The sequence below is a fragment of the Hemitrygon akajei genome, chromosome 11 (assembly GCF_048418815.1).
Source record: "Hemitrygon akajei chromosome 11, sHemAka1.3, whole genome shotgun sequence".
Classification (NCBI taxonomy): Eukaryota; Metazoa; Chordata; class Chondrichthyes; order Myliobatiformes; family Dasyatidae; genus Hemitrygon; species Hemitrygon akajei.
Genome location: NC_133134.1, coordinates 18,259,545 through 18,277,825, shown reverse-complemented (window position 1 = coordinate 18,277,825; position 18,281 = coordinate 18,259,545). Strand labels below are relative to the sequence as shown.

Here is an 18,281-nt window from a genome sequence, read left to right as displayed (position 1 = left end):
TAGTTAGAAAGAGATGGACAAGAACTATCCCTATTGAAAAAAGGGGATTATAGAAATTGTAGAAATCTTATGCTTAAAATATTTGGCTTGATATTAACACCAGGAACAGTTAATGTAAGTTCAATGATGATTGTTAACTAATAAATCCAGGAGAATAAAATATATTTTCTTTCAGGCTTGGAAAAAAATATAGCATTGCTATTCTAATTTTGATTAAGACTTCACATTAAATATTCAGCTGTGATATAGTATTACACACCAGACTGCAAGTTAAAGTACTAGTTTTTAGATTAAGCACAAGGAAAAATTGAGTGTCAAACAACAGTATTTGCAAACAGAAATGATAAAAACATTACAAACAAGCTTGAAGAGCACAAATAAGAGTCTAAGGCCTCACACAGAATGCTACACCTAAAACCCGAGAGCACAAAATGTTTTTTTCTCTGTACTGAGTGCCAAGTTCGTAGATTGTTTATTGTAACCCTGAAAAAGTGAGACTAGATTTGTGAGTTTGACAGAATGTAATATCTTTGTATTAATAGATGTGATCAAATAAATAGTAACTTGTGATGTGCAATGTGTTGCATCAATTGAATTATAAAGGGATCAAATATAAAACAAGGTTTGAATTGGTACGATGCCATATTTGCATGCTTCTACGCAAGGAGAATTTCAGAGCTTTTATGGCCTGAAATTTGATAGAAATTCTGCAGTATGTTTCTTTTAAGATCTCAATTTTAACCATTAATCAGACTATTACTCTAAAGCAAAGACAATATGTTTGTTAACCTGTAGGAGGCATAGGGAGATTATAAAGCTGAATATAGAAGATATTTTCAATTTCTTTCTGAACAAATGTGGCACAGCTCTAAGGAATGAAGTTTCACTTTTTTTTTAAAAAAACCTCAATTCCTACCTTTGGATTTTTTTTTTGCACCCAGACATCTTTTCCATCTTTGTAGCACTTAATATTTGTCAAGTTGCTGTTTCTTTTACAACTTCTAAGATTTTCAAAAGTACAAATCCAAGAGGGGCAAAAAGGATACAATGGTGACTACATTACAACAGAAGGCCCAAAATTGCATTTAAACTTTACAACAGATCTGGAACCAGAATGCCAAAACCAGAATTCAAGTTACACTCAAATATTCCATTTGAAGTGCTGAACATTAGAATTAGCATTGCACATTAATTATGTTTCCAGACATTCACATAAATCAAACCTTACTGGTAGATTCCATCATTACAAACACAAGCAATTTCCACTCAAACTATCTTCTAGGAAAGAATGGATGGTCAATGGTTGGGAAATATTATATACTGTCATTCTTAGTATACACAGAAAGCACTATTGGAATAAAAACAGGAAACAAATCACATCTCTTTACATTCCGCTATGTACTAATGGTCTCATTTCATTTGGCATAAATAGGGCCAATTTTGAAATAGGTGTACTCACTTCCATACTAGGCAAAGTACAATTCTTGGAACCAATTTAGGGAATAACCCACTGAAGCTAAATATGACCGATTCAAAGCAGTACTTCAGAATGTGAGACCAACTATCCTTTGAGCTGGAGGTTGATAATAATTACTTGATTATAGTAACAATAGTAACCAATTTCCATTATCAAATATCATACAGTTGATAAGCATTCCATATACAAATTGAACAAAATGAGATTTCAAGCAGCTTTGCAAATGTGCTCCATTGCCTGCAATAGGAAAGTCGTTTGGCGATTACAACTGTTAAATATCCAATGAAAATCATTAATATGCTGTTTACTCAATTCATTTTAGATTGCTTGGATAGTAGACACTTCTTTTGCAGTGTACCAGCAACTGAAATATTTAAATGTTTTTACAACACAGAAATTAGGCTTACATCAAATTTAAAGTTGAGATTGACAAATATTTTCTTCAGTCACACAACATAAATTTTACAACAGCATCTACTCTTCCACCTGATTCTTCCCTCTCCTGAAATAAGTTAATTTCAGAAGGTTTTAATAATTACCTCAGTAAAATGCAAGTGCAAGCCAAAACTGCTGTTGTCAAAATTTTCTGACAAAAATTAATTCGATCCTCATCAGATGTTCACTTGCACGTCTCCAGTAGCACACAGTTATCGGGAATAGGAATCAGAACATTATTCCCCCTCCAACTCAACATTGACTGATCAGACCTAGCTTTATCCCAACTAAGAACTAAAGCTCAGGAAAAACTCAAGTGATTTCCCTGGCTTAACCAGAAAGACTCAACCAGAGGTAGAGATTACTGAAGTTTTCTTGAGAAATAAGATATGCATGCTATAAACATTTTAGACAAGCGGCTTATTTAATATATTAGGTGAAAGTGCTAAATAACCTACAAAAACTGTGTAGACTGAGGAAAACACCCTTAGAACACAGGTAACTTTATTGAGAATGACACCATCTTAAACCCCTATTTGCACTTCTGCCAATCTGTGCTTACAGATAACAGTTCTTGTAAGATTGCTGCACGGAGCAGGAACTACTCAAAATGAAGTACAGAGCATCAGTCATCTTGCACTCATCTCATTGTATAGCAGTAATGCTCCATGTCCATACTAAATAAATGTTTTAACTGCCATTAGTTGCAAAAGTCATGATTTAAATGGAAATCAAACCAGAGGTGTTAAGTCCATCGACATCTTTTCCGTTGACAAGTTTCAGAATCTATTGTGGAGGAACTGTCAGAATCACTGCCTGATGAGCTGCAAGCAGCCTCACTGCTGCTACTTTCTTGACTCATAGTGAGGACCCAACCCAATCGATTGCGTAGCACACGCTTCAGACCCGGGGGCAGTGGAAGAACCTCCAATTTGTCGATGTGATCAGGCAATAACTGCTGAAGCCGCAGACAGCAAAGATACTGGAGAGAGGTTGGAGAGAAACACGAGCGAATCACTTTCATACTGCTTCTTGCTGCAGTGGAACACACCATTGGAAAAAACTTCTTGTTTTGCAGTTTGGTAGCTGCAACTCCTTTATAAAGGAAAAACACTTATTAATGCCAGCTATGCACAACTTCATTATTAGATTTTAAACAAATCAGCTACCTGCCAAGTCTCAAGTTAAAAGGCAGACAATTAAAAATTTTATAGTCTCCATAAACTATCGATTTCTGGCCAGCAAGGCATGTAATATGGACTTTTGAATGTACACATCTAAAGATTTTCAGAATACAGAGAAATTGTACTTTTCTTGAAACAATTTCTCAAAGCTTTTAAGAAACACAACTTAAAGCAAAGCCAAACATTTATTCCTAGAGTCTAAAACCTTATTGTTCTTTGCATAATGTGTACATTCAGAAAACTGAACTTCATGAAAATAAGCCAAGCTGCAATTTTGGAAGCATCTTAAATGGTATTTTGAGACTCAAATTTCAAAGCTCTTCAGCTGGTAGTTTTCAGGCTATTGGCAATGTAAAAAAAAAAGTTCCAGATGAACATAACTTTACAGATGAACTCCAGATCATTGGAGTTATCCAGATCACTTGGTTTGTATAATATAAAAAACTAAAATCCCTACTCACTCCTGTTACCTTTGGTGATCACAGTTTAAAAATTTAAACCCCATAAATGCCAAATGTCTTATTAAAAATATTAATAAGTCTGATTTATAACCAAAACTGGTGATGTTGAAATAGCCACAGTTTATGGCTCAGCATCAAGGTATCAGAAAATAACCTTAAATTTTTGATGAAGCAAGCAATGTAAAATTTAATCTATAACACTAGATCATACCTATGCATTTCCTGTTTTTGAAGAATGTCAAGACACCATGCCATGTATCCAGATGAACACCTATGATAGAGCCCTGGCCGAATCTTGTTGAGAAGTGACTCTTGGCACCTTTGTGATGGAGTACACCTACAAAACATTGCATACGTTTTCAGAAAAGCAGCAGCAGCATTTATTTGAGATAGTGTGGAACAGCCCCTTCTGGACCAATGAGCTGCATCACCCACCAACCAGCCTATTTAAAACTAGCCTAATCAAAGGACAATTTACAATATCCAATTAATCTAGTAGCCAGTACATCTTTGGATTGGGGAGGAAACCTACACAGTTCATAGGGAGAACTTAAACTCCTTACAGTGATGGAATTGAACTCCAAAACACCCTGAGCTGTAATAGTGTCGCGCTAACCGTCACTCTACTGTAGTGACAAACTATCTAATTTCCATGATTTATAAACATTAACAAACCCAAGCTATTTAAATTTTACACTGAATACATTCTAATGGTACTTAAGACTTTAAAATTTAGGAATAGTTAAATTCGTAGCTGTGTTCAAAGTGTCCAGAGGTTCAAGATCTCCTTTAGTGTGGGATCAGAACGTGAAAATGATCATTTTCTTAAAGATACTTAAAAAGAGGGCAACAGGAGAATGGCTACATACATATTTTGCACACAAGATTCCAACTTGATCACTATAATCTCAAATACAAACTTGGTCAAAAAACTATTTGACTTGTCTCAAAATTCTATTCTTCCATCAGTTATTTTTTCTAGGTGATTGTCAATGTAAATGGATGTGTTAATTATGCAAAGCATTCTTGTAATAAACTTTTATCAGTGTTAAGCAAAGTGGGAGAGGCAATTCCTTTTATACTTGCTCTTTCACTGAGTGCTGTTGACAAGGAGGAAGTAAATAAAAAAAATTATAGACTGGTCAGGTGAGTGGGAAACAGGCAAATGGAATTCAGCCCAAGAGTTGAGACACTGAATTTGGCAAGAACAAATTGAAGGAATACATGGCAAGTGGTTTGATAATAAGTATTTGAGGAATGGATTCTACAGATGGAAATGTAGGCAGACAGCAGGACAGTTTGATAAGGAATGTGGCTAAAGGTAACAAACAGGAGGCTCTATCAAAAGGGATTCAGAAATAAATCATACTGGGACCGTCTAAATCAATTCTTTCCTAGAGCTTAATTACTGTGTAGTTTTGATTATCACATTATAAAGAGAAGGGGGGAGGGTAATTACAGGATAGATGAATGTTACCAAGTTGAAATAAAAACTAAGTTGGATTTTATTTACAGTATATATTATAATCAAGCTGTTTCGTATTATGAGAGGTCACAGGTAAATAATAATATACCAGAGATATATAGTCAATAACTAAGATATTGATTCACAATCAGTATAGTACTGGGATCTGGAATATTTTGCCTGGAAGGGTCATCATATTTTAATCACGTCTGCAAGAGCACTTGAAGATCAATCACTAATATAGCTGCCTTCATCTGGGAGAAAAGATAGGCATAGGTAAATGTGAACAGGCCACCGAATCCACAGCGTGTGCTATAATTTCTTGAAGAGAAACAGTGTTTAAATTTAAATGGGGGGATTTGTTATTCCTCACTTGGAAAGTGACAAATAATTAAGAGTAGTACCTGTGTAGGAGAGACCCCAACTATTTTCATCCTTTCCCAGTAAACTGCAAAAGGTGTGACGAAATTTGTCCAGTTTGACATCAGTTGTTCCTATTCCTACCATCTGAATGATGCACAAAAATACAAGAGTGGGCGGGTTAGGTAAGCTAGCAAATACTCTAGTTGAAATGGTTAGAGAAGCACGATTATATTCAAAGAATGCAATGGGAAACACTGCTGTTACAAGCAACCACAAAATTTTACTCCTGCACATTAGCTTAACAGATATTATTTCTATGAAACAATGGATATTGATCTATTGTAACCAAATATAACAATATAGCTCCTATGTTGCAGTGCTTAACAAAGATTTGACAAAAGGTTGATCAAAGGTGGTCACTTCAGTGCTTTGAACAGGAAAGAGGTGGAGAAGCTAAATGCAACTACAGTCAAGGTAGAAGTTCAGACAAATGATGAGCAAGGCCACTGGTGCACAGCAAGAAATTCTCTGTAGAGCTGATTATCTGGGACCCATTTTAAAACTGGATATACAAAGAAAAACCTTAGATAACAGAAGACATCAACTGTAACAACATTATTCATGAACATTTTATTGAATTCAAAGATCCAAGTTGAGTCACTCAGTACCAACTGACCTTGATGAGTTTCCTACAAAACTATATTTAAATGGAGCTCAAATTTAAATGGGGGACAGTTTACAACTTGACTCACTGCTTAGAATGGTATTAAATGATCTGTATTGTTCATGTTCAAATTATTGGATTGTTTTATTTGACCAAATGTTCATTACTGGGCAGCCAAAGATTTTTGAACTCCATTCAAAGAATTCAGTGTCAAGTTCAAGTTGTGATATCTTTTGGACTGAAAATGGAATATGCAAGACTCCAGTATTGAAAAGCAGCTGTATTTAAATTGGGCATTTATTTTAACTGCAAACAAATGCCAGTAACAAAACTGACACAGATAGTATTAATTGACAGCTTGTTACAACTTGAAAAACAAGATTTATATATCAACCCATCATTTTAACAATGAAATATTGCAGAACTGCACATGCAATTAAGACAGAAATCAATAAATTAATGTGGGAAATATTTGAGGCGAAACAGGATAAATGCAGAATTAGTCAGATGTGATAGCTAATGATTTGATGGAAATACTTAAAATAAGTACAATCAGTTGAAAACAATGTCAAGGTACAGCATAACGAAAAGTCAATATAAAGCTGATGACAATGTTAGCACACAAGTTTGTGAAAATCACTAAGGATACAAAACTGGTTACCCAGTCTTACAGAAGAGTACAGCACAGGAACAAGCCCTTTAGCCCACAATGCTGTGCTGAACCAATTAAATTAGAAATCAAATGGCCAACTAAACTAATCCCTTTGGTCAAGACAATGTCCATATCCTTCCATTTCCCTCACATTCATGTGCCCAAGTGTCTGTTACAAGTCTATAACATATTTATCTCCACCATCACATCATTCAGTGCATTCAAGACACTCACCATTGTTTTAAAAAAAAACAACTTGCCCCTCCTATCTCCTATGGACGCACCCCTCTCACTTCAAATGCATGCTCTCTGGTATTAGACATCTCAACCCTGGGAAAAAGATACTATCTGCCTGCTCTATCTGTGCCTCCCATAATCTTATAAATCTCTATCAGAGGTTTTAACACTCTTTCATAAAGAAATATACTTTTCCATAAAGTATAAAACCATGTTTTACTATACCTACCATATCTGTACCATATACCGGAGAGGTCATTTTTATTTCCCAGAAGTGTTGTCCCTCGCTCATTTCTTTGTCGCCACGAACCGCTGCTGTTCCGCAACTATAGTCCATATGGAAATTCACCTCTCTGTTCTCACAGCTTAGCAGTGTAGCAGAAGATTTGGTTGAATCATCCCACATCCATTCGAAATCTGCAAAGCGGGTTTGTCTTTGAATTTAACTGGTAATATTCATATTTAACCTTTAACTGGAGTTGACGTTGTTTCCACCAAAGCTCAACATGTTCATATTAAAAGGCGCATAGACAGTTGTCTTTATTAGACCCACACAAAGAGGCTCAGAGAAATCTATTAACAATGTGATAGCATTCATGCTAAAAACCTGTTGAAGGCCAAAACTGATGTGATGCATGCACATTTTTTCATAACACTTAAAGAACACAAGTCATTTTATGGTGGAGGAAATGAAAGAACATTTTAACTTTCAATTTACCATTTACTTTTGAATTATAAATATGAAAAATATCCCAAATATTGTAGTTTCTTCAGTTTGATCATAATCAAGATGTACTTGGATCATTCAGAGTGTTCTTATCCGTGGCTAGAACATAGAAATTTGTAGCACATTACAGGCCCTTCGGCCCACAATGTTGTGCTGACCATGTAACCTCTCTAGTGTCTGCCTAGAATTTCCCTAGCACATAGCCGTTTTTTTAAAGCTCCATGTAACCCATCTAAGAGGCCCTTAAAAGATCCTACTGTATCTGCTTCTGCCACCGCCAGCAGTGCATTCCACACACACACCACTGTGTGGAAAAACTTACCCGACATCCCCTCTGTACCTACTTCCAATTCCAAGCACCTTAAAACTGTGCCCTCTCATGTTAGCCATTTCTGCCCTGGGAAAAAGCCTTTAGTTATCCACATGCTCAATGCCCCTCATCTTATACACCTCTATCAAGTCACCTCTCATCCTCTGTCACTCCAAGGACAAAAGGCCAAATACACTCAACCTGTTCTCATGGTATGCCCCCCCAATCCAGGCAACAACCTTGTAAAGTCTCCTCTACACTCTCTATAGTATCCATATCCTTCCTGTAGTGAGGAACACAGAACTCCAAGTGGGGTCTGATCAAGGTCTTATACAAAAACTACAAAAATCTAATTAAAGGAACAAAACCATGCTACATAATCAGACATTTGTGGAAACAGAAAAAGTGTTAATATTTCAGATGAACAGCCATTAGAATCCGAGTATGCCCAGCACCAATGGTTCCATTTGATATCAGATGTATACAGTATACAACCTGAAATTCTTACTCTTCAGACATCAAACAGAAAAAAAATCCCAAATTACAGAAGCTTCAGAACCCCAAAGCAACCCCCCTCCCCTGCACATGCTAATAGCAAAAAGAATCAACCCTCCCACTACTTGCTCCAGCAATAGCACCAGACCCTCCTCCCCCACCATGCCAGCAATAGCAAAGCCCCCAGAGACCACAATCTAAAGTCCATCCAAAAAAAAGTCCATTCCAACACTTCAGTATCTGTCAACATCTCATTTTACTAAATATTTTCAGCATCGATAGGATGAGAAAATATGCTAATTTCCCATTTATCAATTATCAAAACCCTGAACTAGAAGTAATAGATGTTGCAATTTTGATCTTCAGAGGTAAAGCAACAGGATTAAGTATTCCAGATGACTGGTTTATACAACTCTCCACAGCCTATTACCATGTACAAAAAGCATCCAATAATTCACTATCCTACCGTTCAGAAACCTTGACGATTCTGCATGTGGCTCCTTAACCTACCTGAGCTCTCATTCCCCATTTAAACTCTGGGTTCAACTGCAACATTTATGAAACATTGGAAAACATTATTAATACTCCACACACTTAATCGGACTTGTATCGAATATTCCGGAAGACATGCTAATGGCACCAGAATCCTGAAGGACTGGATTACAGGAGTTTTACTGTACAGCCTTAAGTAATTCCCAATCCATCACCAGAAGAGACAATGGTTACTGAAACTCACATTCATCTTCCTCTCCACAGTGGCAGTCCTTCATACGATGAAAACTGCGCATACTACCACAGCATCGAGTATCATTTTGGTTTACACAGTCACAATACGATTCTCCTGTCACAGGTAATGCAGTTGGTATTGATGGCGGCAAATGGAATTCTGGCTCAGAATCAGAGTCACTGTGCTTTAAAGAGATGGGAAAAGAAAAGTCTTAAACATTATAATTGTACAGTCTTTTAGACACCATTTGTTCTATACAAGTTAATTTGTAGAACTGAAAGCAGCTTTTTGAAGAATTACTTTGGAAGAACTTACAGCAAATAGAAAGAGTTTACTGTTTTTTAAAAATCTCCCTAAAAAATTGATACCAAGTGAAATACATATTTGAATGAGAAATACTCACCTGCTGATTTTGTAAACTGAGAATTACTGAAAAACAATTTTTGACTAGTATGTATTTTGAAACATGCAACAGCCAAAGCCTCAGCTTTTTTCCCCAATACTAAAATGAACAGCTTCAACATTACTATATTGATCAGTTCTCATGAATTCATTGCAGATTAATCTATACTTGTCAAAATAATCGATGGACATGGTAAAAGTAGCATTAAAAATATATTCTTAAATTAACTTAGTTTCAGGACCTACAACTCATGTACTCCGTATTATTATATTTCAATTTGAACAGTTTGTCATTTGCACATTGTTTGTCAGTCTATGTTTGTAATTTTTTACTGATTCTATTGTTTTCTGTTCCACTGTGAATGCTTGCAAGAAAATTAATTTCAGGATAGAAACTATATGGGTAGAAAGGTACTTTGATTATAAAGTTACTTTGAACTTTAACTCTACTTCCAGTGCAACAATTGATAACATAACAATTCTCTGAAGTATGCTTTACAGAAAATTAGAATGGAACTTCTAAACTTTATTAAGGGTAACAATTATATTCTACTAAGGATGTCACAATATCTCACGCTTCGCAGAAGTTCCAAATTTAAATATTCAAACCAACTTTGGTACCACAAAAGCAAAACTGCTTTTGTGATAAGAATGAAGTTTAGCATCAGTTTATTTCTCATCAAAATACAGAAATTCAAGTCTGTCACTCCATTTTTAACTGAACCAGAAGTATTCATTTTCTGACCTGTTGAGCATGTCCCTATTTCAGATTTCTAACATGTGCAGACATAACTTTATGGAATAAAAGACCTTACACATTTGCATATTGAAACTATAAGCAATAAAATATTTTGTTACCTACCTGACCATCTGAATCATAGACAGCACCTGCAGAACCATCAGGCAATACTACAGCCATAGCATCTGTTTCTCGAATGCCACTGTAAACATATCGCCATGCACGATTATTTCTGTTACTCCGAGACATGTTTTTTTCCCCAAAATCTGTCCTGTAATGATATTTATACAATAGGTTAGTCAAAAACTAGATTGTTTTTATTTTATTTAGAGATACAGCACAGAACAGGCCCTTCTGGCCCAGCAACTCGCCTATTTAACCCCAGCCTAATCAGAGGACTATTTTAAATGACCAATTAACTAACAGTGTGCCTTTGGACTGTGGGAGGAAATCCATGTGGTCATGGAGGGAATGTAAAAACTCCTTATAGACAACTCCGATGAACCGAACTGTAATAGTGTTGCACAATTTCAAAGAAAAATTGTTAGTTATTTTTTAATGTCAAAGTAATTATCCAACAGGGCCACTGATTTTAGTGGCTGTTGTACATGCAGAACTTTAAACTTACAAATCAAGGTATCAATTGTTAAATTAAGTATCTACTTAGCTGTATACTGTGGATCTCTGTGCCACTGAACCTACACACACAAAGCTTGAGGAACTACGGTATCTGTTTTTCTCCAGCTTTGTGTTTTGTTGCAGATTTCCAGCATCTGCAGTCTTTTTCACACAGACACTGAGATTGGCTTTTCTATTTTCAGTCACATCCCTTTCCCACTTGACCCAAAGTGCAATGATAGTAATGATAGAGTGAGGGTTAACATCTAGGCTCAATTGTCTAAGAACCAAGTTTATTTTCCACAAGAATCTGTTTCAAGATCGATCTTAGCAGCACACAATAGTGTTTAGTCAGCAATGAAAAAGCATCTTTTGTTCAGCAAACAAATATACACTATTTGCAGGATTATTATTTCTTGTCCCTGGAAGTAATGGTACATTTTTATGACCAAGACAGCATTCTCCTTTTGATAGCTTACTAAAATACCTTTCCCAAATTACAAGTCATACACTATTCACTGCTATTGACATGATTTGTTCCTTTCCAGTTTAGGAGGTCAAAGAAAAATGCTGTGCTGACAGACTTGGGAAAGAAAGTTGAGGGCTCAAACATCACTCCCAAAAACCAAAAAAATACAACTAGGTGAACAATTCAGTACAGTATCATGCCAATAGAAAGCTTTACTGATTGGATCAGATGTTAAACCTTCATAGGTGAATGTAAAAGAGTATGTTGAAAAATGATGGGAGATATTTCTAATGCTGACTTGGAAATACATTGTCACTGGTCTAATGTCTGGAACTCCTCATCTGGTGATGCGACTGTGGAGGGTGCATCAGAAAGACTGAAGTGATTCTGATTGCCACCTTCAAGGGAATTAGAGCTGTGCAACAAAAAAAAATCCACATCCCATAACCAACATTTGAGCTTCGTTATTGGTGGGTGCATACAGTGCAAAAAATTGGCTGCTGCATTTCTTACCTCGTATGGTAACATTAAAAAGTACTTCATTGACCAAGTAATTTGGGACATCACTGGGTGGAGTCATTGAAAGTTGGAACATTTCAATGATGGGGCAAGTGAAGTTATCCCCTCTGGTTCAGCAGCCTGCTGTTGAGGGATAATAACTGTTCCTGAACCCAGTGGTGTGGATCCCAAGGCTCCTGTACCTTCCTCCCGATGGCAGCAGCAAGAATACAGCTTGTCCTGGGTGGTGGAGGTCCCTGATGATGGATGTTGCTTTCCTGTGATAGTGTTTCATGTAGATGTGCTTTATCTGTGATGGACTGGGCTCTATCTACTAATTTTCGTAGGATTTTCTGTTCAAAGGCATTGGTGTTTCCATACTAGGCTGTGATTCAGCCACTTAATATACACTCCACCACAAATCTATAGATTTGTCAAAGTTTAGATGCCATGCCGAATGTCCACAAACTCCTACAAAAGTAGTTGCTGCCGTGCTAATTTCGTAATTGCACTTACATGGTGAGCCCAGGACAGGTCCTCTGAAATAATAACACTAAGGAATTTAAAGTTGCCTCTCCACCTCTGATCCTCCATTGAAGACTTGCTCATGGACATCTGGCTTCATTCTCCTGAAGACAATAATCAATGCTGACATTGAGCAAGAGGTTGATGTCATAGCACCACTCAGCCAGATTTTCAATCTCCCTCCTATATGCTGACTAGTCACATCCTTTGATTTGTCCTATGACAGTGGTGTCATCAGCAATATGGCATTGGGGATGTGCTTAGACACAATCATAAGTGTAAAGCAAGTAGAGCAGGGGCTACGCACACAGCCTTGCACAGCACCTGTGCTGATGGAGATTGTGGAGGGAATATTGTTGCCAACCTGAACTGACTGGGATCTACAAGTGAGGAAACAAGAGGATCCAGTTGCACATGGAAGCCTTGAGGCCATGGTATTGGAGCACTAATTCCACCTCAAAGCATGGAAACAATGTCTAGAAATTTATGATTGCAAATTCTATTCTTAATGTGCAAACACATCAATGAAATATACCAAAATGTATACATTCCCAAAGTTAATGCGAAAGACCAAGCAGCAACTGCAAATTGTTCAGATGTTTAATAAAAATCAACTTTATTTAGGTCAGTTAAGGATAAAATTTAAAACCAGTTCTAAAATATGTAACACGATTGTACTTTTATTATGACAAGGCACTAGCATTCCATGTAAAAACATACTTACATTGTTTAAGCTTGCTTAACTGATTCATGACTCAGATTGTGTTTCAACATTCATTTCATGCCACTTCAATACATAAAACTCCATAAAAGATCAGTGTATCAAATGTTTTTGCTTAACAACTACCTACCAACTACACTCGGTGGCCACTTTAGTAGGTACACCAGTACAATTGTTTAATGAAATATCCAACTAGCCAGTCAGGTGGCAGCAACTCAATGCATAAAAGCATGCAGACGTTGTCAAAAGGGCAAACATCAGAATGGGGAAGAAATGTGATCCAGGTGTCTTTGACTGCAGAACGATTACAGGTGCTAGGCAGGATGGTTTCAGGATCTCAAACTGCTGATCACCTACCTGGGATTTTACATTCTAGAGTTTACAGAGAATGATGTGAAAAACAAAAAGAGTCAGTTCTGTGGGCATAAACACTTTGTAAAAAGGTCAGAGGAGAATGGCCAGACTGATAAGTAACCACGTATTACAACAGTGGCGTGCAGAGGAATATCTTTGAATGCACAATATAATCACAACTTGAAGTGGTTGGGAGACAGCAGCACAAGATCACACCAGATTCCATTCCTGTGGCCAATTTATTAGGTACACTCCTGTACCTAAAGTGGGAATTAAGTGTATTAAAGTTGACAACTCAAGTATTCAGGTCACTGATGTACTAAAACTACATACATTCTTACTATGATCAGGATAATAATTAAAGTTACCACAGAATTAAGGACCCAGTAAAACATTACAGATCTAATAGAAGCTCTGAGTATTGTTAGGAGGAATACTGTTATGAAATGCAGCCAGAGTCAGGGAAGTCTTATTGGGAGGAAGGAGGAACAATAGGCAGAAAAAGGGAAGTACAGTGGAGGAAATTTAAGGCAGTTGGAACTGAGATCGGGTGGTATTACCTCAGTAGGTGCTAGTGAGTGTAGAAATGGCAGGATAACAGACAAATGTACAGCTGGGCAGCAGGGAGGACTTTAAATCTGTACTTGTATGGAGCTGGAGACACTGGAAAATTCTCTAGTACTGGAGAAGGGCGACATTTAAATCAATTTGATAGGTGGTATATACTGGAAAGTATAATTAAATGGGGAGAATAAAGAATATTTTCAAAATGATTGGGAGAAATAAACAACATCAGAATAAGAAATAGTTTTTAAACCTGGATAAGACAGATAGGTCCAGAAAATCAAAAGTGAGCTTGCATGAATACACAATGTAAACATTAGCAATATAATAAACATGCTGGTGAAACACGGGCACAATTAATCATATGGGGTTCCATTCCTGAAGCTGTCTGTAAGCAGATTTCTCCTAAAGAAATGTCTATTTTCTGTAACTACCCATACTATTTCACTCAGCATACTCTTGTTACAATTATTTTATTTAGTAATCATTCTGACACCTGTAATTAAACTATTGGAACATGTACTGCATCTAGCCTTTAATTAATACCCTGGAACATTTTATTATTGCTAGCTTGATAAGTACTTTAAAAATGCAAGGGGCAATTTGAGTAAAAGTTGGATTTTCCCCAAGTCAAATCATCTGTAATCTGGGAGTCTCTAAATTCTGTTATACTTTATTTTTTAAATGAAGAGACAGAGGGTTAATTAGAGAAAAGTCAATGACACACATGGACTTCCAAAAGCATTGTGATAAGTAATGTGTAGATAAGATTTCAAGACCTAATGCTTTGGAATAAAAAAGGGTGGAGTGGCAAGGATAAAAAGGACTAAATTACTAGGATTTGAGGTAATAAAAGGTTGTTTCTTCACACTGGGGAGGTGTGAAGTGTAATTACCATGAAACTGGTACTCCAAACAAAAGAAAAAGGAGTAAGCCATTCAGCTTTTCATGCCTGCTCTTACATTCAAAAAAGTCAAGGCTGATTTTTACCTCATAACCACTTCCTTAACCATCTGTTCCTCGATTCAAAAATATCTGAACATTTGCTTTCACTTTTGAAAATACTCAGCAACTGAACCTCTACTGCCTACCAGGATACAAAATCCTCTGTTATAATATCACCTTATGATCTTGAATGGCAAAACAGTCTTTAAGAGTGAAACTGTCTTCTGCTAAACAATACTATCATCTCCACTAAAGATTTCACCTGTCCTTATTTTGAGAAAGACTACTGGTTCTAGAGACCCCGCCCAAGGAAAGCATCACCCCTGAAACAACCCTGCAAAATCAATGCAAATTTTGAAGCTTTCAATGAAATAACCTCTCATTCTTAAGGAGCCTGGTCCACTTCATCTCTCAACATGTAAGAAATCTCAACCCCACCCCCCATTCTCAGTTGAAGTATACCTTCACTATAGTTCTTCAGTTACAAGCATACACTTCCTTAGACAGATAAACTGATGTACACAATATTCCATGTGATACTACCAGATCACTTAAAGTATGAGCAAGCTCTACTCTTGTACTGAAATCCAAGACAACAGCAATGTACTGATTGCTACCCTCCAATTCCTCACCATTTAAAGATACACTGCATTACCATTTCATCCATCCAACGTGGATGGTCTTATTTTGCCCAAATCATGATCTACCATGGCCTTGCTGATTCACTTAACCTGTCTATATCCCTTGAAGCCTCTCTGCATCCTTCAGCACATCTTCAGGCTGTATTAGTCACTGATGCAAACAAACCATTTCACTATACGTTTCAATGTTTTAAAGTACACATGGCAAAAAAGCTAATATTAATCTTAAATGTCCTTTAGCCAATCCTCAATTAATGCTTGACAGATTACTCCAATGAAGCACAATCTAACCTGTTATCTATAACAACTGAGTGCTTACTGAAAATCCAGCTACTATTAACTCATCCAATCAATTATTAAGGATCTTCTTACAACTTGTTTAATAGATCCCAGCAGGCTAACACAAATATATCAGAGCAGGAAAATGCCATTTGGCTCTAAGACTATTATGCCATTTCTTAAAAATCATAGATGATATTATATTTCAATACAACTGCAAAATTTAAGGTAAATCAAACTGTATACATTCAGTGGCCACTTCATTAGGTACAGGAAAGAGGCAACTAATAAAGTGGCCATTGAGTTAATGTCACCCTATACTACCTGGGGATTTTTTCTCTTCGGCACTCACAGTAGAACAACGTACAACAGAGTCACACAAAAGCTTACAACCGACCAATGTGCAAATAAACAAATTCTAAGAACACAAGCTGTAAAGTCCTTTAAAGAGAGTCCGTAAGTCATAGAATCACATCTCACAGTATATTTTCTACAGTAAATCTCAAATACATTTATTCCTTTAATATCAAGGAATACATTTACTTTGAATGAGCTCAATGACTGAGCCTCCCACCCGTCAACATGTGAAGAAATTTCTTCCCACCTTTGTTTTAAAATGGTCTTCAATTATTGCGAGAGCAAGATCAATGGTTCTAGACAGCCAAGAGTAACATCCTCTTTATATCCAGCCAAGTAACAATTTTACAAGTTTCGATGACATTTCCTGTCATTATTCTTAGTCTAGAAAAAAAAATAAGCTCAGCTTACTCAATTATGAAGAGAACCTTCTCTCCGTGCGAATTTTCACTCCCTTCATAACAAAACCATTTTTTTTTAATTCAAAAAGTGTCTGGAGGTCAAAATAATGCTCTCCGTACTCCAGCTGTCATTGTAACAAGGCTCTCTACAATTGCTGCAAGATACCTTTCACCTATACCGAAATACTTTCATAATGAGATCATGTAGAACTGAGTGATCAGCAAAAGAACCAAAATAGGATTTAAAACAAAAATCCACTACAAATGGTAATGCACAGGTGAGCCAGAAGTAGAGGCCGATTCAAAGCCAGTTAATTTTTTCTTACACGTGATACTACTTGCTTTGGAGATTTGGCAATGTTTCATGCTACATTATTTCATTTTAAAAGGTATGATAAAGTTCGAAATCTTAAATAAGAAAATAATGTTACCAGTACAGTACTGACTTACCCACAGCGGTATACAATTAGCAAATTCTGAAGTACATTCTCAATTTGGTAAGCAATAGACCCGTGTTTTATTGGAATCACCTTTAATTTCACAAACATTGCCTGAGCAAACAAACCAAAAATTCAACGTCACGGGCCATCCTGGCCAGGCATCAACGTGCCCTCGTTACCGAAAACAGTAGGGTCACGTACTTCATTGCGTTACAAGGACAAGTTACTCAGTAAATGGACAGTTATTTTAATATAAAACTAAGCGATTACTTGACTAGATATCTATCACGCTCACATAAATTGGGACATTTCTTTCTTAAAAGCACAAGATTGGAAAGGGAAAGCGTCTATTATTGCAATTGCGTTGCGCAGTTTGTTATGCATTTGTTTGCTGATGACTTTGCGTTGCAATAAAAACTCAGCCCCAGCCAGCCACATCCCTCCCTACAGCATATCAAACGGCGGGTGGGGTAGATCAGGAGGGCGAACCCAGTCACTGTTGTTTCTACCAAACTGGTAGTTTTTTTTTGGGGGGTGGGGTGATACTGTTGTGACAGCAGTACACTAGCCCTTGGAAAGGGAAACGAGCGCTTCGCTGAAAGGCATCACCGTCCCGAGGGTTGGGCAAGGACTGGGGAAGAAATGAGGTGCGGCCTCGAGGAAGGGAATGGAGGAAATTGAGGTCGTTAGAGGGCGAAGTCGAAACCTAGGGTGAGCGGGGCTGATGAGGTGAGGCACTGGGTAGCAAGTAGGGGCAAACAGCCGGGGTGGGACAAGCCAGCTCCAGACCCGCAGGCCTCAGGCTGAAAGGACCACTGTTCCCTACCAACCTCGTATGTTCCGGTCACTGCCCGTGCCCGACAGTCACCCACCTGGGTTAATAACCCGACACTCCGCACAGCTTCCAGCCAAGGGTCGGCCACCCCCACTCACTGTTTTTATTGTGCATGGAGCAGCCCCCTCCCCGCCCTTTCAACCACACGAGTCCCCGCCCCGTCACATCGAGAACTCTTTCCTATACGTCCACGCGGACAGTCGTCTCCGCAATCTACTCGGTGAGTGGACAGGATGCGCGTCAATCGTGCCGCATTGACAGCCCGTCAAGGTTTGATGCCGGAACAGCTCGATCTG

General features: G+C 37.4%; 2 protein-coding genes across 5 annotated transcripts in view; one reads left to right on the top strand and one right to left on the bottom strand.

Moving 5' to 3' along the window:
• Positions 1-2,382: 2,382 nt before the first annotated feature.
• On the bottom strand, positions 2,383-18,137 carry LOC140735353 (SPRY domain-containing SOCS box protein 3-like). Of its 4 annotated transcripts, XM_073060307.1 has the most exons (8): positions 18,023-18,100; positions 16,557-16,693; positions 10,462-10,609; positions 9,207-9,381; positions 7,168-7,355; positions 5,427-5,529; positions 3,769-3,894; positions 2,383-3,007 (listed from the first exon to the last, which is right to left on the bottom strand). In XM_073060307.1, exons 3-8 carry the CDS (start codon positions 10,585-10,587, stop codon positions 2,658-2,660), a joined length of 1,068 nt encoding a protein of 355 aa, XP_072916408.1. In that variant the 5' UTR covers positions 10,588-10,609; positions 16,557-16,693; positions 18,023-18,100; the 3' UTR covers positions 2,383-2,657. The 4 variants fall into 4 exon arrangements, with proteins under 4 accessions (XP_072916408.1, XP_072916406.1, XP_072916407.1 ...); XM_073060305.1 differs by lacking the exon at positions 16,557-16,693 and having other exon boundaries at positions 18,023-18,137; XM_073060306.1 differs by lacking the exon at positions 16,557-16,693 and having other exon boundaries at positions 17,981-18,122.
• The window catches only part of nubp2 (nucleotide binding protein 2 (MinD homolog, E. coli)), a 29,736-nt gene continuing 29,233 nt past the window's right edge, over positions 17,779-18,281 (top strand). Inside the window, exon 1 of the mRNA XM_073060310.1 lies at positions 17,779-17,879. The gene's annotated coding sequence lies outside the window, so the exon portion shown is untranslated. The remainder of the gene's footprint in view (positions 17,880-18,281) is intronic.